Genomic DNA, 20,465 nt, shown 5'->3' on the forward strand with positions numbered 1-20,465 from the left:
TTTCAGAGTAAATTAAAAAAAAAAAAAAAGCACTAAGGATTACGAAATGGAAATTATCAAGTGTATTATAATTATCGTTCATCAAATTTGCTGAACGTGGCATTCACAAATGCAGTTTCAAATGCCAACTATTTTATAATAAAATTCAAATTCACATGTGGTTACAAGAAGGACATATACCTCTTGCTTAAATGTTGTAAATAAAATTAATAAAATTATTCTAAGGAGTAATGGCATGCCTATGAGAGAATATATGCATTTTACATACATTAAACTAGTAAAAGTATTTATAAAATAACTAGAGAACTAGACCTCACTTTTCTGAGAGCGTTGTAGAAGCTGCCTGAAAATTTGCTTTTCTGGTCAAGCTGATAACAGTGAAAGGTCTATGGTCAGTAAACTTCTTTGCCTTGCTTGCTCTAACGTATAGCCTTCTACCACTACTAATACCTAGGTGGACAACAGTGCATGGAAGGGAGTAGCTGAAATAATGACTTAAAAGAGCTGTAGGTAACATAGCAGTGTCCAAAACACAGGAAGAAAAAAATTAATTAGAAATTAAATGACCATCCATGGTATTAACTTGATTAGAAAAGCAAGGTCGCGGGAGGGTGGTAAAAAGGCTAAAGAATATAAGACTTGAGCTTTACATATGTCTCATAAATGACTTTTACATGCTGCAAAAGCTTAATAATATCCAAGTTCCAGTATTTACATGGACTTCCCCTTAACTGTGACAAATGTCAGGCAACTGTAGAACTTGTGACTGACCAAAAATTATCAGAAACTGTTACATACTCGACTTGAACAAGCATGAATCTTCTAGAGAAAGAGAGATGGCGGGGTGGTGGTGGATGATGTGTGTGTGGAGGAGGAAATAAGAGAGGAAATAAAGAAAGGCACAAAATGGCACCGTAGAGAGAGTAGAACTACATATGACTGATATTAAAAATGATAACACTGCAAACTTTTGTTTCACACAGACACCCCTGCATTGCTGAAACATCTCACAACAGGACTGACAAAAACGCTTTGACTAGAGAATGAAAAATTCCATATACTGCACAGCAGGAAATTCTATATTTAATGAAGAAATCATAAATGAAACCAGAAATAAAAGGAACACCATTAGTACGGAATAAAAGCCTACCTGAGATTTTTAAAAATATCACACTAGAAGCTGTGTAACAAACCTAGACACTGCTTTACTTGACTGCACAAAAGTTCTTCCAGGCAAGGACGTTATAATATTGAAACAAACACTTTTGAATAAATGACAAAAAAGGTAGAAAGTAACACTGAGAAAAAGAAAAGTAAATGTTTATTCAAAACAAAATATATTTAAAAAAAAAAAAAAGACAAAAGAAAATCCCATTTCATAGAATACACCCTGAACTTTGAATTCTAAAAAATACAAGGAATTATCTCGATAATAAATTACTGTATCATTACCTTCAGAATTGCATACAAGTTTCCTAGTCCTATTTTCAAAGATTACACAACACAAAAAAAATCAAGTTCATGCAATTATACTTACCTTCTGCATGTTGGAAATGTCTCAGGATTGACTCCCATATGGGATTTTTTCCCCCTTCAGCTATTCAAAAGGGAAAATGTCATCTGTTGTAACAGCAGGTGATCACACAATTGTAAAACACTAATACCAGCTTCCCTAAAGTTTAGTTACTTACTGAAAATCACTAATGATACTACTTTTATCCTAGTGGCATAAGGATAGCACAGAAATGGAAAAGATTTGCTCTACATGAAAACCAATGTTTTGAGCCAGAGAGAAAACACCATATGGAAAATTGTTTTCTTTGTTGTCATCATCAGAAAAATTCTAGATATTGATAAAACCTTCTTATGATTTAGAAATAATTTTTATAGACATTCATATACATTCCCAATGCAGTTCCTAATCAGCTATTTATTTTAATCACAAAATTAGTTAAATTGCCAGTATACAATACTTTTTGCAGTCACCAGCATAGTATTTGGCATACAAATTCTACTTAGCATTTTCTGCAAGAGCTTTCTACTCCTTGTACAAACATTCATCTGTATCCCATTCAGTAGTTCCATACTACATTTTTTTCATTTAGGTTGTATTATCATTTAACATCAGATCATGAAACATTCTTAATATCTGTTTAGCATTTTTTAGAATGCTTCCCTCAATCTCTTTTGCTAAACTGGAGGAGGTTAGCCTCTATTTAACCTTTTATTTCACCACAGGAAATCTTGAGGCCTTCTGTTGCATATAACAGCTTGGCTTTACTTGACATCTTCTTTGCAATAACCAAAATAAAGTTTTAGGGATTGTATAGACAAAATCATGATATTATTGTGTAGAAAAAAAAAAAAAGATATTAAAAATTGTTCAGATCCTAGAAGCCCCTATTTTGTTGTGATGCTCCAGATGTCTTTTTAAAATTTGATAATTCAAACTCCTTGTCTGGAGAGAGTGAAAATAGAGAATGTGAAGTTCAATTTAAAGTTCTACTTGTGGGTTATTTGCCATGCTAAGTAGACAACAAAAACAAAGAAAAATAAATAAAACACAGTTTGTCATGGAATAGTGTGTATTAACTGCAAAGAATTAAACTCTAATTATATTCATTTTTTCTTGAATTTCTTATGAAAATGAGCTTTCATAACACAACCATGCAGCAGTAATGAATTTTCACAAAATGGTGTTCTGAGTAGGCAGAAAAGTCTATATGGTCAAAACAACAGTAACGAGTTCTGTCCCCAAACTTTTTTTTTCTCCTAATTTTTAATTTTGTCAGTGGAAATGATGGAAAACAAACAAACAACAAACAAACCAACAAACTCTACCCTAACTAATAACATAGCCAGGAAGCATACAATCCTAATACAAAAACTTCTTAGAACTGCTTTTTTCAGTAGGGTGATTTCATTCTAGTCTGCCATACAGATACTCATAGTTGAGCACATTGCAGATGGTATCTTGGGATAATTTTACTGAATTTTTACATGAATAGATTTTAGGCTGAATTTTGCTTCGACCTAATATTCTATTACTAAGCATCAAATGCTGGACAATGTCATTAATGCAATTAATTAAGCAGCTAACGGATTGTGCAGAGGATATTGAATTATATCACTTTCGAATTGCATAGTATGAAGTGTCATAACCGGGTCAGTTTGAAATAAGTGTATCCATCATTTAAACATTATTCAGTCAACGCAGAGAGAATGAACTAAATCATCCAGTGGGTATCCAGCGACTAATGTTCTATTTCAGCCTAGTTTGATCTATAAACAAATATTATTTCCTGATTTCCTTTTTGAACATGCCTCTTATGTGAGCACTAAAAAGCAGATGCGGTACAATGGTCATACTGGAAAATGTGGCTACAGTTTAACACTATCTACACCAAGAAAGTCCTATTATACAGAGTTGGGAAATATAATCTGTTAGAAATCTTTAGCCAGTACTTCATACTGTGTTGAAGGCAAACAGGTTAGTTGGATTTGTTTATTAAAATTACCCGAGGACAGGAAATTATTGCTGCATCACGTAGAATAAATCTATTATACTTGAAATGTTTATGTATCACTGTTCAGAAATCACTGCAAACTATGCCAGTAATCCCAAAATTGTTAAACAGTGTGAAGATGTGGTGGTTTTACTTGAGTGGGCAGCCGAGCTCCACCACAACCGCTCTCTCACTCCCCCTCCTCAAAGAGGAACGGGGAGAAAATACGATGAAAAGGGCTCAAGGGTTGAGATAAGGACAAGGAGATCGCGCAGTAATGATCGTGACGGGCAACACAGACTCGGCATAGGGAGATAGTAAGATTTATTGCCTATTACTAACAAGCTAGAGAAGCGAGAAACAAAGGAAAGAAACCAAAAACACCTTCCCCCCCATCCACCCTCTTCCACCTCCTCCCCCCCAGCGGCGCAGGGGAACGGGGGTTATGGTCAGTCTATAGCGCTGCTTCTCCACCGCTCCTTCTCAGTCACTCTTGTCCCCTGTGCTGTGGGGTCCCTCCCACGGGATGCAGTCCTTGCTGAACTGATCTGGCGTGGGCTGCCCACAGGCAGCAGCTCTTCAAGAACTGCTCCAGATATGGGTCCGTACCAAGGGGTCCATCCCTCAGGAGCAAACTGCTCCAACCTGGATCCCCCACGGGCAGCAGCTCCTGCCAGCTCACCTGCTCCTGCGTGGGCTCCTCTCCACGGGCTACAGGTCCGGCCCGGAATCTGCTCCGGCAGGGGTCTTCCACAGGCCGCAGCCTCCGTCGGTGCAGGTCCACCTGCTCCACCGTGGTCTCCTCCACAGGCTGCAGCGTGGAACCCTGCTCCACCGTGGTACGCCATGGGCTGCAGGGGGACAGCCTGCTTCACCATGGTCCTCACCACAGGCCGCAGGGGACTTCTGCTCCGGCGCCTGGAGCACCTCTCCCCCTCCTTCTGCACTGACCTTGGCGCCTGCAAGGCTGTTCCTCACTCCTCTCACTCTCACAGCTGCTGTGTGGCACAGTGTTTTTTTTTGTTTTTTTTTTTTTTCCCTGTCTTAAATATGCTGTCACAGAGGTACAAAACAACATCACTTATTGGCTCAGCTCTGGTCAGCAGTGGGGCCCTTACCAAACATGGGGCAGCTTCTAGATCCTTCTCACAGAAGGCACCCCTATGGCCCCTGCTACCAAAACCTTGCCATGTAAACCCACTACAGGAGATCAAAGAGGTTAAAGACATGCAGGGAGTTATAAAGTTGTGGAATGGTGGGGATGTAAGTTGTAATTAGCAAGGTAAATACTTTTGAATAGCATTAAGAAAAATAATTTAGTAACATTTTAGCCTTTCACAGTTTATGCTATATTATGAAACTTAATTCTGCAATGCCTGTTCCTTTCTGAGACTGCATGAGTAGTAGCAGTGGTTCCAAGTTTTCTTGTATGACCTTCTTCCTCCCCAAAACAGTTTTTTCCAGTAGATGCTCAAGTAACTCTCCAGTGTGCTTACCTCAGTACTTGATTTCTAGCTATCCATTCTTCATCAACATTAATGTTAACTTGATTTATGATTATATTTTGAGTTTTTTTGTTTTGTTTTGTTTATTTTTGTTATTGTTTAAAATGTTTAGTTTCAGTTTAGGATTGGTAAGAAATTGTTACATCTTTATAAAATAAAATAATAAAATTAAATAAACAAATAAAAGTCCTTCTTCACAGACAAAAAATTTGCCCCTTATATAGCTTAATCAATCCATTATTTATTTCAAGTAAGATAAGGTGGGTACCTACAGGTGCTTTGACAGCTTTGCATTCTTAGCTCTGCTGATACAAAAGCTCACAGAGTAACACGTTCAAAATGTGGAGGTGTTTGGCTTACTGAAAAGGACAGGCAAAGAAGCTGAATTCAGCCAATTCAAAACAAATTCTTAATTATATTCTTGCATAAATGGTTTTGTATTTTAATAAGACAGTTCTGTAACCTGTAGAGTGGTAACATTCAGATATTCAGCTATTTTTAGAGCTCTTCAAGTGCATGACAAACAACCTAAATGGATATTTAGTTCTCAAGAACACACACAATCTTCCAGTTAACATGCTGCATGGTTTCTGATTTTATTTATACAGCAGTCACTCTTAAATTCACTGGCCATGAGATCTGCACCTGATTTAAGAAGGGGTGGTAATATTTTTGTAAGTTCTGCAGTCAAATGTAGAATGTATTGTTACCATCTGACTCTATGCTTTTTCCAGCATGTGCAAAGACATAGCAATATTTCTTACTTTTTACAGCTTTTTCTAGAATATTGCCTGGTGAAGATTTTTTACTTTCCCTGTCATACTTCAATAATACTCAAGATTGAAAGAGATTTTCATAACGTGTTGAGGCTGGACTTACCCTCCTGGAAGCAAACTAAAATTCTAGCGATCAGTATATTTATCAAACTCTTCAGCATTTAATGAGCATATTAGAATACTATGTTTTTATGGTATGTGATTGTTAGAACCAAGATTGCTAGGAAATTCTTAACTGAGGTGTGATTTCATGTGTACTGTGGTTTCTACGGCAACTCAGGCTAAATAAAAAAATCTAACCAATACTACATCAGCATTCTTTGTTGTTTTTAATGTAAGTGAATGTTTGCATCACTACATTAACGACTCTGCTTACTTCAATAGTTTGAGTTATTTATTGTTAGGAATACAGCCTCAGAGAAAACTTTTATGCTACATATGCTCTGATCAGAGAAAATTCAATAAATCCAGTCACTAATGACAAATATATTCATGCTATTGAATCTGCTTGATAGTTCTGATGATGGAAGTGTTTAAACTGCTGTAGATTTTTTTTTCATGTGGAAATATTTTAATATTCTGAAGAACCTTCCTTTGTGAAACAGAGGAATTATTTTCAATTGTTTTCTAGTTAAAAAATACACACCACTTGCTCAATAGCACAGAAGTAGGTAAAAAATAATAACAATAATAAACACAAAAAACACACTACATCTTCAAGATGATTACTATATTATACTATCTCCACCTGAAAATTGCTTGAAAGGAACTGAGTATCATAGCAAGCATCTTCAATAAGAATTGTGGTAAAAAAAAATAATGGCAATTGCTGTCTTTAGAAAATAGACCACAAAGACATTAGAAGACTTATGAAATATTTGTGTGTTATCATGCCATCCCATCATGCTTTTGACAACGAGTTTGTCACAACTTAACAGTCTACTTCTGTCAAAGTGACTTGAAGATAAGAGATGAAGCCGTATAGCTATCATAGAATCTGATCCCACTCTTTATTCAGTGAAAAATTAAATGGCAGCTTCCATGAAGAGTAGAGAGATGCCTCCTATACAGCCTAGTGCTGGAGAAACAGCAGAGATGAAAATTGCTGCCTGATACTCATATAATGAGCAGCTCACAGCAGGGCAGAGGAACAAGGATGACACTGCATGGCAAAATAAAGCCTGAGCCATTCATTGCATATTAGCTTCTCTTCAATTCAAAGAAACATGAATCCCCTCCACAGTTATTATAAATAAAAGTAACATTAGAGAAATTGCTATGTCAGGTATAATGTAGGTTGCACTTTTTCTCCCAAGTTCTCTTCTCTGGTTAGCTATTCTTTAGCTCTGAAGAATCTGATGGGCTGTCCTAACATGCGCACTGATGTAATAACGCAATTACACTGTTACTAACCACCTGAATATAGAACACAACATGCATAAGTGAGAAAGTTGCTAATACTCAACTACTGCCTGCCCTGTTAAGCAACTGCTGATTCAAGATAACATATTTGCCACTAAGGTAGCACCACACAGTAAAAATCGGTACACAATTATATGATTTATCACCAATAATGTTGTGATCATTAATTATGGGCCTCTGAGTTGGAGTTTGCTGGTTGGCTATCAAGGCTTTTAGCCTTCTGCTGATGTAAGATGGATATAACTAAAGAGACCAGCAAGAATCAGACAAGTGAAAAAACAAGCACAGAAATACAGAAATTTCTGAATGCTTTAAAGATTTAAAAACAATTCTCTTTCCCTCTAGAAAGTAAATTAAAGGTTGGATGGTTTCAGTTTCATTCTTCTTGGTGAATTTCTGCAAACAAGACTACACTAAATGTAGAGTTTTACATCCGACAAGGCAGATCTATTCAAAGAATAGTTGATAAATTCTGTGTACCAATTTTGAATGTTTTAATAAGTGAAACAGCAAAAATCACAGAACACAGTTTCCACAGACGTTTCTCTGGTAGGAATTTACAAACACAGCAGGGATGCAATTAATATTTTTTACATTGTGATTTGGCATGGAGGTGGTAAAATACACGATGCTGAATGTAAGCTGGGTACTAGGTCACCAAGGAAACAACAAAATGACTATCTAAAATTTGTGCTTATCTGCAATCAGAATTTTGGCTCACTCAAGCCCTTTCAAAATAGGTTTGTGTCATAAATTAACATTATGAACCCTGTACTGGTTATTCAGCATCATATCTGATTAAATATTTATATCATATGAATATCAAGCAAATCTCTAAGTATTTGCCGTGAGCTTCAAACTGAGCTATCTTGCAGCAAGGAAATCTGCAAAGATTTCTTGGGGAAAAATGCAAGTTCACTAGAAATTAGAAACAAAGAATTTAATTGCTTCATCTATTTTAAGGGCAAATAGAAATGTTAATTAAGTTGCAGAGGGACTATTATTTTGGAAAATGCATAATCAATTTTGTAGATGTCATGATTTAAAATTTTATTCAAGCTCATAATGAAAGACAGGATGCAAAACTTAGTTAAATGCAGCTATGTTTTCACATCAGGAACAAAGATGTTTTGCCAACATTGTCATCTGTACGCTCTAATCAGGTAAGCTCAGACATACCAGTTGAGGTTGTTCATTCAACTTATTTATTTGACTCCTGTCAAATATCATAGGAAATATTATGCATAGCCTTTTTTTTTTTTTTTTTTTTTTTTTTTTTTTAATTTGCAGGTCAATAGCTTACTTGTTTTTGTGCCAGCTTGGGGTTGATTGCCGTTTACCCTTTATATGAACTGATTCAGATGCTCACCAACAGAAGACTGAATGCATGTGTATGGGGTCAGAGCTGATGTTTTGTGTCCTTTTCAGAACGAAGCAGTATCTTGTGAACAGCATATTAAATGCATAACAAATCTTAAAACTTGAGACTTCAACAGGAAAGACTACATTTACTTCAAAAATGTATGTGAACTAAAGTTGTCAAATAGAAAACTTTCATAGACTATGTTACTTTTCAAATCATATGAGGCAATTACCATTTAAAGTAGGTATTAAATACACGTTATAGTACCTTTACACCGAATCTGCTTTACTATAAAAATAATTTCAACTGAATATTTTCTAGAGCATGATCAAAACTTTGCTCTTGACACACAGTATGATTTAGCAAAAAATTGAGAACATTTTTCTAAATGTCAGTATATGTATTTTTAGATGCTTGTTAGTACTGATTAAATGAAATTACAAGTTATTATGACAAAAAGATTTTCCTGCCATTCCATTCATTTACAATGCTATCTTCTCTGTATGTGATTCAACTCCAGTCAATCCAAACTATATTTAAAACCCAAGCAAATGTTCTCTCAGTTTGTTTCTGAATTAAGCTTAGAGTATGCACATCCTATGTTCTGAAAACTCATTCACATGAAAATGTCACATTAGCACAAATAATATTCTGAGAAGAAGTTGCCTCTTTCATCTGACATGAAAGACAGGTGCAACACAGCAAATTTTATTCAGTTGGAAGTACCTAAACCAGCTTTAATTTAAATATCTACTTTGGAGAGCTCAAGAATTAAAACAGCCTACTTAAGTTTTTAATCTAATCAGATAGATTTTACATTCCATATTGCTATGTTGGCAATATCTGAGCAGACCAAAGTGTAAACAGTATCTCTCTTCAATATACTGTTTCGTTTAATAAGAATTTTCAAGAAGAAGGTCTTTTATAAGATAGATTCTTCTCTTTCGTCTTCAGCAGTCATATTTGATGACACCTAGTTCACTACTTTATGAATAATTATTCCATCTACCAAAATATATGTAAATGTAACAAAAATCTAGATAAAAGAATTAAATACCCATATAATTTCTATGTCACTAAGAAACCATTAAGGTCTAAGTCAAATCCATTAAGTTCTTCCAGTGTTGCATGAAGAGAGGGGACAGACATGGAGACAAAGAAATGGATGCTTTGCAACATTCTATAGAAGTCAATTGCAAAGAGTTTTGGGACCCTTGTTCTGCACAGCTCATCACTTGGAATTTCTTAAAAAACAATTCTGCTGTGTTTGTAAAGAGAGGAACAGAATACAGAAATTCTTAAACTGCTTGTAATGGAAGGTATAAGTTTGTATCTTAGGATGGAGGAAAATAAACTTTAAAGCTTTACATCTCAGTAAGAATGAGGTTGGAAATTGAAATGACAAGCATGTAATTAAGACAATAGGTAGATTTTTCCTTGGCAGGGAAGAAAAGAAGTAGGTCCAAAAGTCTAGCTACTGTAAATTAGGCCTATTTCTCCGACACTGATTTTGGACATCCAACATGCATCTCCAGAAAAATGCAAATGCAAGTCAGTTCATGTTCTTGTTGGGATAAATGGCAGAATTGCCAATGAGATGAATCAACAGCCAGTAGAAAATTCAAATATTTTGTGAGAAAGGCCCAAACTGTTCTGCCAAAACCACCTTTGGTAGGAGTAACTTAAATTTATGTTGGTAGTTCTTTAATTGACTGACTCCAAAACAGGCAAACTCCAACACATGAAATTGATTCCTCTCAGTGTGTATGAGGATTCCAGTATTTTAAATCTCTCCTATTTAGCTGTTCACATTTTTGCTCTGAATAGTACTCTCTTAATCTCTAATTCTATTTTTATTTTTATATTTTTATTATTTTTATTAAAAGCCAATTATAATGGGATATGACCCTTTTTCTTTTTTTCTTTGACAGAACAAAAATAACTTAGGATTCTGCCAATATTAGGAAAAAACATTGTGTTCTCTATAATTTCTGTAGATAAACTGCTCAATAGCTTTCTCATTCTGAACATTTTTAAAATTCTCACTGACATAGGTGACATCATCAATATCACTATAAGAATATTGTTTGGTCTCATTAAGAAATAAAAGGGAAGAAAACCAATATTCTTTTCATCCTTCCTTAGTCACTAGTTTTCAAAAGCTCTTAACAGTTCTCTAGGCTTATTTTTTCACTGTCTTTCTGATAAGTAGCCTACAAGTATTCAAGGAAAAAAGTACTATTCATCTAAAGTTAAGTTAGAATATACTTAGACATTTAATGATTGAATGAGCTTGTTTGCTTGTTTTGTCCTTTTTTTTTTTTTTAATCCTCAAGTATTACTGTTTCAGTCTTCAGATTAATACATTTTGAATAGCACTTGTTGGTCTGATCTGAGAATGCATTTATGATCAAGCCATGTCAGCAGACAGAGCTATTTTGGTGTAGCAGATGGGAGGAGGTGTCCTCCAGTAGACACTGAATTATCTTTCAGCTGGAGACAAATGGATCTTCCAAATCAATGCTTAGTTGATTCACAGACAATCTAAAGAAAGTCTCATAATTTCCACCATGTCTGATACGTAGATAAACACCTGTGTCAGCATTCTAAAGTTAAAAGAGCCCTTCCTCTTTAAAAAAATCATTTAGTTATTAAAAGCACTTTCAGAAGCATTTTCTAAAGCAGAAGTCCCATTTATCAGTGCTGATCTTGAAACAAGAACAAGGAACCAACCTGTTACTGAAAATAAAATCGAGTAGATCAAATGAATTAGAGCATAACATAAACATTAAAAGAAAGAGATACATGAATAGCATAGCTTCATAAAAGTCTTAATCCTTACATTCTCATAAGTTAATTAAATTAATTATAGCTTAGAAAACAATGATAATAAGGATTGCCAATGATTAATCAATTAACCACTTTATGTTTGTGTAACTGGCAAAACTTAGGAAATACAGTGACCTAATTGCTTTCTTCAAATGATGGAAAAATAAACTACAAAATGGATCACAACAAAAAAATGAAACCACTGGGAAAGAAAAGCCTTTTGTACTTGTATTCAGATGACTGTGGAGAAAGCTCTTTTAAACAGGGAACAAAAAGCTGTAATACAGTTCAAACACGCAAAATTTTCATTAGATTGCACCAGGATTTCCTTATACAGTATATCAAATATTTTCACTTAGTCTAGTGACAATAACGACTCTAGTTTCTGCTCAATGAATATTTAACTCATCTGTACATTTCTGAAGGTACAATTAGTTATATGATTTTATCTCTGGCTAGGGACTAGAAACCTGGATTCCCTACTCTGAGAGAGTACTGCACCAGAAATTAGGTCAAAGCTATGCTTTGTGTTTTCTGGAATGGACAAAATACAGAAAAATGGGTTATTATTTTAAGGTTTGGAAAGCAACTTTTTCTCACCAAGCGTTTTACAATGAAAATCCATGCGGTAGTATGGGTTAATGGCTGGTTACACCCCAGTACTTTCTGAGCTCATTTTTACCATGGTTTCTGCAAATTCTTCCAAATCCCCTAAGGTAATGAGGAACAACATATCCCTGTAATGCTTCATGGCACAACCTTTACCTCTGTCCCTCTTTAAAAGCTCTTCTCTTGCTTGCAAGTTTCATTACTATGGAAGACTGTCCAATAGGGTGAAGAAGGGACAAGAAAGGAATGACTCCCATTTCAGCAGCTGAGATACCTTTATTATTAATTTTTAATTATTATTCCTTCTGCAAAGGTTTCTAAAGCATGCCTTCCACAACAAACAAAACATACCATAGGCAACTCATATACTATGATCTCGACACAAACAAAACTCATTGAACTCAAAATTAAAAAGAATACAGAGTAAAAATAAACAAGTTTGAGGGAGAAGTCTGGATGGACATGGGCCAAGGAAAAGAATGGATTTGACAAGCTAAAAGTCAGAAACTAGAAACCCGGAAACCTATATGGCAACTCTTAACACTTATGCAGTGGGTCTTTTATATGAATCTATTTTAGACAAGCAAATGGCTCTTTGGATATTACAAATTAGATATGCCATATGATTTTCTTTTATAAACTATGTTGTTTATCCACTTCTCTAAAGGCTGCCACACACCCAGATCACCACAACAATTATGTTGACAGAAATAGTTCCTTTGATTTTTAAGCCTATTTAAAAAAGAGCAGCAACACTGAGTTCTGCAATTCTTTATACGTGTCTCAGGCCATTTCAGTCTTTATGTCTACACAGAGGTACTGCATCCCCGAAACACATTTGCAAACTGCAGGACAGTGTATTTCACAGCAAGAGAAATAAGCAAAGAATTTGATCAATGCCACAGGCAGTGACACCGTAGACATAGCTGATGGTGCAAAGTTACATTTTTGTTGTTACCATCTTTCACTTGCTGGGATACTTACAATTCTGCTTGCTTCTATATTTAAAATAAATAAATAAATGCATCTATCTTGACACTTTCTACAAGGGTATTATTCTAGTTGTGTGCTCCTGATCTGCTTTGCTTCTGGCAATAGATGGCAGTAATCAAAAGAGCTTTAAATTAAGCTTTACATTAATACTTAAGCAGGAATTTTTCAGCAGCAGAGGGGCTGAATTCCTCTCTCTGCTTACGTGCACCTTGTCATACTGAAGACCACCAGCGGGTATCATTTGCTCTGCAAAAGATTCCCAGAATGAACAAAAATTTTTGTGATCTTTACTGCATACTCAGTAGTGAATAAACAGCAGCTCTGGAAAACGCAAACTCAAATTCATATGTCATGGCTCATTATAATCCAATACAGTTTGCAGAAAACCATCATGAAAATTATACTTGTTTATATTCTCGGTTGACTGGGCACTGCCATTTCGTCCTGTTGCCGTTATTTCCATATGCAGATAAGAATTAAGGATTCGCTGCAACAGAAATAGTTAATGGGAAAGTGTTTGAACCTACAGTGTGCATACAGAATGCATTAGGCATTCACCTGTGGTTGGAAGGAGGAAGACCTTCCTCCAGCATCCTCAGGTGTCTGCATTCATTCACAGTAAATAGATAAGGCCATGCTAAGTGCAGCATTTCCTCTGTCACAGAAAGATTCATAGACCACAGATCCGAACTATGCCCACACTTGAATTTTGCCATAGTATGTCAAATGTATAGATTCTCATTACTTATATGTAAACTGAAATTCTCTTAAAGAAAAAAAAAATCAAAAGCATACAATCGGACAGAGATGCTGAATTTCTCAGCTGCTAGATGCTTTTAAATATTCTCTTATTTCCATATAACCCTGAAATGGAAGAAAAACAAAATTAATAATTCATTTTAAAATGACATCAGCTTGTTTGTAAAATGCAAATGTCCTTCTGCCTAAACCCAGTGACTCCTGGGGAGTTCTCTGCATTGCTAACATTCACTTTTGGATTAACATCAATTTTTCACCTCTTCCTGTTTCTATCAACTTTTTTTCCCCTTTGTCCTGTAACTGTAGTTGCCTGTCAACACACTATGTTGCTCTTTTCTAACACCCACTCCTGCTTGTTTGACTTCTGCTATTCTCTTCTTTTATACTTTGCAATAAATCTTTGCCAAGAACAGTACACTCCATGCACTCATGCTACAGAAGCATTTTCTGACCGAGTCTGCCACCTTCTTTAAAATCCTATCTATTGAGTGTCCAAGCTATGATCTGAGAAACACAACAAAGGATTAAGGGACCAACGAGCAAAACACTGATGAGACAAAGTTTTTCTCAAATAATTCCAGCATTGATGTCACATAACTGATCAATACTGAACAAACCCTAAATTATCATGATCCATACATATTACGCCTTAGCTGGGACAACTGTCAATCCTTCAACCCAATAAGAAAAGATTAATTAAAATAGATGTTACTTCCCAGGTGAAGCAAAAATTGTAAAGCAGGACATAAACCTCATTTCCTCATAGGCTAAGTCTTCTTAGAAAAGACAGGAGGAATACTGAGGGGACTGCAGCCATAGTTTGAGGGTCAGAAATCTTTGGACATTTCCCGCTTCCATGACATCATTGTGGTGTGCATTAGATGACTGCAGACAACAGAGAAATAATTTCTGAATTATTTTAATTTTTAATTTGATATGTCTTAAGTATCCTATCTCCAATGTGCATTCTCATGATTCTTCTTTCTGTTTCTTTTAATATAAGAGATTTCAGGGTTACATTGTAGTGTATATGCTGAATGCTTAACAACAATACCAGGGTGTTTCTACAATGCACTGCAATGCCAGGTGAGTGTGCTGAAGCTACCTCAATATCCAAAGGCAGCAAAACGCTATATTGTGACTAATTACAAGTGATAAAGCATTATTCCATGCAGGATATGTTTGTTTGAATGTGGCTTGGGTATCTCCAACACATCATGGTATTGTGTCTTGTAGTCATTCTCTTGGATCTATGTTATGGATTTTCAGTATTTCTCTACTTCAGATGAAATACAGCATGTTATACCTTAACTTTACCAAACATTTTTCTGCAGCTTCCTAAGAAATGTTTGGTGAGTTCTGCAGTTCAGGAGAGAACAGCAAGAAAGATAAAACCACAGGGATAATCTAGTAAGTCTATCCAGAGGTTTGGACTGACAAGTCAGATACAGTTTGTGTTATTTATATGTCAGTAGTATTCCTCATTAAGTAGCCAGAGGTTACAGAAGCAGTACAAAATATATTTGTTGTATAGAATTCTATTATTTAAACATTTCTGATTATCTAAGAAGATACTGCCATTGGCTACAAAATCAGCTTGTTGCAGAGGATGGTAGAGGTAGAGAACAGCAGAGGATTATACATAAAACTTGAAAATAAAATGAATAAATACAATATTTTGATGATACAAAAAAAATAGTTAGGGAAATAACTGTACCACTTTCTTTTGACAGATGTTTGTTTGGGGATCTGGTGATGTACATGTCTTCCTGTAAGTGCAGTCCAATCTTCTCTTTCACCTTCAAAACACTGTTTTAAATAGACAGCTTAATTACTGCTTGTGTTCACTAGTTTTCTGCAGGGTTAATTCACTCCACAGTTGGCTTAGGGATACTGAGCCTCTGGCAAAGAACTAGCATAAAATTAGCCTTCATGTCTTGCCCCTTTAAAGTACTTCTAGATACATGAAGTAGAAAACTGACAGCTCTATCAAAAGCTGGGTATTTGCCATCATCTAAATATCAGAATTTCTGGGTCTGTCCTGAAATGCATGCCCTTTCTGACGTGGAGATCAGAACTGGCATCACAAAAATTAAGTCAAGCACACATTTATTTTGGAAGTTATTGCATGTTAATGCTGGTAGGCAACTAAGCACCACACAGCTCTTTGCTCACTCCTCCCCAGTGAGATGGGGAGAGAAATGAAAGAGGCTAAGTGCAAAACCTCATGGGTGGAGATGAAGACAGTTTGATAGATAAAGCAAAAGCTGCATGTACAAGCAAAGCAAAATAAGGAGTTAATTCACTATGTCCCATTGGTGCCCAGATGGTTAGCTATTTCCAGGAAAGCAAGGCTTCATCATGTGTAATACGTACTTGGGAAAATAAATGCCGTAACCCTGACTTCCACCACCACCACCACCACCCTCCTCCCTCTTTTCTCCCAGCTTTTATTACTGAGCGTGACATCATATGGTATGGGATATGCCTTTGGTCAGTGGGGTCAGCTGTCCTGGCTGTGGCCCCCCCGAGCTTGTGGTGCACCCCCAGCCTGCTTGCTGGTGTGGCAGTGTGAGAAAATGAAAAGGCCTTAACACTCTGTAAGGACTGCTCAGCAATAGCTAAAACATTGGTGTGTTATCAACACTGCCTTGGTCATAAACCCAAAACATAGAACCATGTGAGCTACTATGAAGAAAATTAACTCTATTGCAGCCAAAACCAGTACTAAGGTATATACTTCAATATATAGAAGTCAATAGTGTCAGAGGAAATCTTTGAGGAAGCTACCAATATACTCCATATATCTACTGCTTGCTTTTCTCTCTTGTTAAGTTCTCATTGAAAGGAAATATTTATGTATTCATTGCCTGCTAGAATAGCAGCAAGAATGAATTCCTCAAAGATAACTATGAACTCACTCATGAGCAGAGCACATATCTGAGCCTCAACTGCCCACTGTGCAGCACAGAGGTAACTTGCAACGTCTATGCTGCAAAGTGTTGACAGTTTGGTGATTACCCCAGGGCTATATCCACCACGTTCACCACATGAGGGAACATCCATAGCCACATCTTACCAATGCTCATGCTGACAAGGATTGTTAGCTCAGACTCAGCATCACATCCCTTGCAAGTATTCAGCATCTGCACCCAACTGGCTTAACCTGAGGTCTGCTCAGGGTGTCCCTGAATCACTTTCCCCTGTAACTGGTTCCAGGTCAATCATCCACCTGGTTTCTTCACATCCACCTGGCAGATATTCATGGGAGGCACCTCTGGATTTCCCCAGTCCTGTGCTGCCTTTCCTTCAGGCTCATTCCTGGTTCTCTATCAATTACAGCATCCAGCAGATGCTGTGAATTATGCCTATGATAATGGTACCAATGGATCTCACATCAGCTCATGATCCCTAAAGAGCAGATTGAATCTCAGTTGTTATCAAAAGCACATTTACATAAACATAGTATTTTGAAAATGTTTATAAAGAGGAAAGTACGTTCATAGCACAAACATTTAACCATATGCAGATCCAGAGTGTCAAAAAATATAGTAAAGAATTTTTACAGCCACTTGTTTTTCAGGTCATCAGAAAAAAAGCAGACCAAGAATCACAATGACTTACCACACTGTCTTGCTCAGCAAATTTTTTTTTAGGATAAAGTGCAAACACTGAAAATGCTTAGTGCTTATATATCAAGCAATGCCGTTGTAAATATTAGAATTTACTGCACTTATTAAATTGTTGGAAGCATCTGTTTTGTTGGCATTTAGAACTGGATACAGGCTGAGGCATGAAAAATATGATAGCAGCACTTCTCCAGGTGCTAGTTCGCAAAGCCCACACTGTGTTGACCACCGCATTGCTCTCCCACAGCTATAACCATATACATATGCTACTCCAGGTAGGAAGATTTAATGTAAATGCAAATGAAGTTTAGGGTAAAAATCAAATACAGCTCCAGAAATATTTTGTCTGTTTTTAACACTGCCCTAATAATTATTGCTGGATATTAAGAAGAAACAAAGCCATTGTTTGGGGTTTTAATGCAACAAAGCATCCTAACAATCAGCTTGTGATAAGGACCTTGAAAGGGCTTTAAATGCAAGATGCCCAGTTCTGAGCTGATATTAGCTGAGAGCCTTTGGAACTTGGAAGGACGTTTTAAGGTGAATGGAAAGTTTAAGACTGTCTGTGAAAACCCTATATGTAATTATGAATGACAGAAGGAAACTGCACTGTATCCTCTCTTTAGTGAAAAAGATGGGGAGTGACAAATAAAAGATGACAAAACATGCTTCATAGTTATTTGTTTTATGCTCATTACATAGTTGACTTCTGCAAGTAAAAATAGCAAATGTTAATTGGCTACCAGAATATCAACTTTTACATAAATAATGAGAATCTCTATGACATCCGGAAATACAATAAAAGTAGAATGATCTTTCCTATGTCAGGGTGGGAACTGAAATAAATAAAGATGCTACGGATTTCAGAGATGCTACTTTAGATGGGCTGCAAGTTCACTGAGATTACAAAACCAGTTATTAAAACACCATATAACAGCAGTGACTTATTTTCTCTCATATTCCCTGACAGCAGATGTTTCCTGAGGTTGGTAGGGAGCTTTTCTTCTGGGTATATTTTCTATTCAGGTTTTGTATGGGGCTTGCAATTTTTTCCAGAATTTGTTATGTACCCCTGTCAGAGAGTAAAATATTACATTTTTCTGCTCTGATATGACATCATAATAACTGTTCAGCTAGCCAGCAGAACCACCATAGCACAAAAGCACTCCTCAAGCACTGGTCTTGATTTCTTCCAAAATTCCCAAAACAAGAGCAGAAAGTCACTGCAGAGCTCTATGTGGTAAGAGTAAGGAAAAAGCTCACCCCCTGTATCTAGATTATAGAATAATATTACATGTATAAAGAGAATATAACCTCCAGAGAAAGCATACTTAATGCTATCATGGAAAGATGAGATGGCAAAAGATGCAAGGGCCTCAGCTATCCAAAAAGCAGAGTTTCCTTAGCTCTGCACCCTATACCCAAGAAAAAGAAAAACAAGATAATCAAGGTTTTATGGAAAACATTTCTCTGTTGTAAATGACAACGCACCAATAAGAGAAGGAAATTCATTGCTTGGTTGCTTATTTTAAAAATAGGACTGCATATTAAAAGTGAGTTTACTAAGTAATAGTGCCAGCTCACAGGCAGCCTTGAGGCATGAGTGTTCCCACTAGCTCCTATTGTTCATTCTCCTTCCATGCCACAGAGAAGTCAAAAGTACTCAGGGCTCCACTCCCTCTCTAAATCCTACAAATTAATATCCTTTCTGTCATCTGGAGCTCTCCTCCAAAGCCAAGAGTCATTTGAGTGTTCCAACTCAGGAACAATATTTTTAATTCTGCCATAGATCACCAAAGTTGACATTTAGAGACTATATGTAAATTATACAATGTGAAGCTTATGTAAAACTTACTTGTCTATTATTTGAAGTTTATATAATCTTAACTGCTTCATATATATTTGGAGGGTTTTAAGAAGCATTTAAACTAGATTTTTATTTATTTTATTTTTTTAAGAGTACGGAATAGATTTTTTTGCATGCTTTAAGAACAAATTAATCTGCACGGTTATTACTTGCACATTAGCAGCCCTTTCTGAAATGCAAATTCTCATTCTGGCTCGAGGTAAATTACCCTGACATTGGTGAGAAAAGAAGCCAAGTTTCTCTGTAGTGCTTGTGCAGTGTTGTCACTGAGGTAACATTTGGAGCCCTTTTGCACATTTTCTGTTTATTAGATAGCTGCTGACTACAGAGTGAAATCCCTTTGTGGTCCCCCATCTTGCTCACCTGTTGTCTCATATGTACAATAGCAATGGTCAGCTGGATCTCCCAGATCTGCAGATCTCCAATGTACCTCGTATTTTGGATAGTTTATACTGCCACGACAGTCCACATGGAAATGAAACTAGTGCTTGGAACAGCTCCCTCAGAACTTTTGGATTACCATGTTGAAAACCAGCTTTCAAGATAATAGCATAGCAATACACCCATAATAAAACATGTTCAAGGGCCTGGTAATCAGGTAACAATTGTAAATAAATATTAATAACAGACATAAAGAAAACAAGTGTGATGAGCAGTCTGTTTGGAAAACTTGTGGATGTTACTGAACTTATACATATCAAAAAAAAATAAAAATCACTTTATTGCAGAATGTTAAAAGCTAAATTAAACAACCCATTACCCGACCTGCTTACAACTATCCAGCAATGTTGTATAATTAAAAACGACTACTTAAATACTTATCACCCCCTAAACATACATTGAAGTTTCAAGGCCAGAAAGATGAGATCAATTGCTTTTCAAGGTTGCTGTTTAAATCTTAGATTCACATGGATGCCATCACAGAGTGGGCACTGCTGGAACCCTGACATACACTTTCTTTGATCTTCCAGGATAACTAGCACTTTCTGCTTGGGTCAACAATCCAGATGATGTCCAAAGCCCAGCACACTTTTCATCTCACTGTCTTGCATTATTTACCATGTCCATGAGGCACTAAGGAGCCTCATTAACTAAATAAGTAAATTTTGTGCAAGGCATTGTGAGGCCTTCCTTGAAGGAGCCATGAGGACAATGCACCTGTCATTTATATCTATCACTTAAACAGTTTTATAAATGCAGATGCATA

The 20,465-nt window shown here is 36.2% G+C and overlaps 1 protein-coding gene across 1 annotated transcript in view; it reads right to left on the reverse strand.

The window, feature by feature from the left end:
- Positions 1-20,465, reverse strand: part of LOC310904279 (uncharacterized protein) — a 231,542-nt gene that overhangs the window by 123,028 nt on the left and 88,049 nt on the right. The window contains exons 3-4 of the mRNA XM_083848762.1: positions 15,480-15,571; positions 1,538-1,597 (exon numbers count right to left, since the gene is read on the reverse strand). Of these exons, the coding sequence (XP_083704888.1) occupies positions 1,538-1,597; positions 15,480-15,571 (152 nt within the window). The remainder of the gene's footprint in view (positions 1-1,537; positions 1,598-15,479; positions 15,572-20,465) is intronic.

Source organism: Anser anser (assembly GCF_964211835.1).
Source record: "Anser anser genome assembly, chromosome: 9".
NCBI lineage: Eukaryota > Metazoa > Chordata > Aves > Anseriformes > Anatidae > Anser > Anser anser.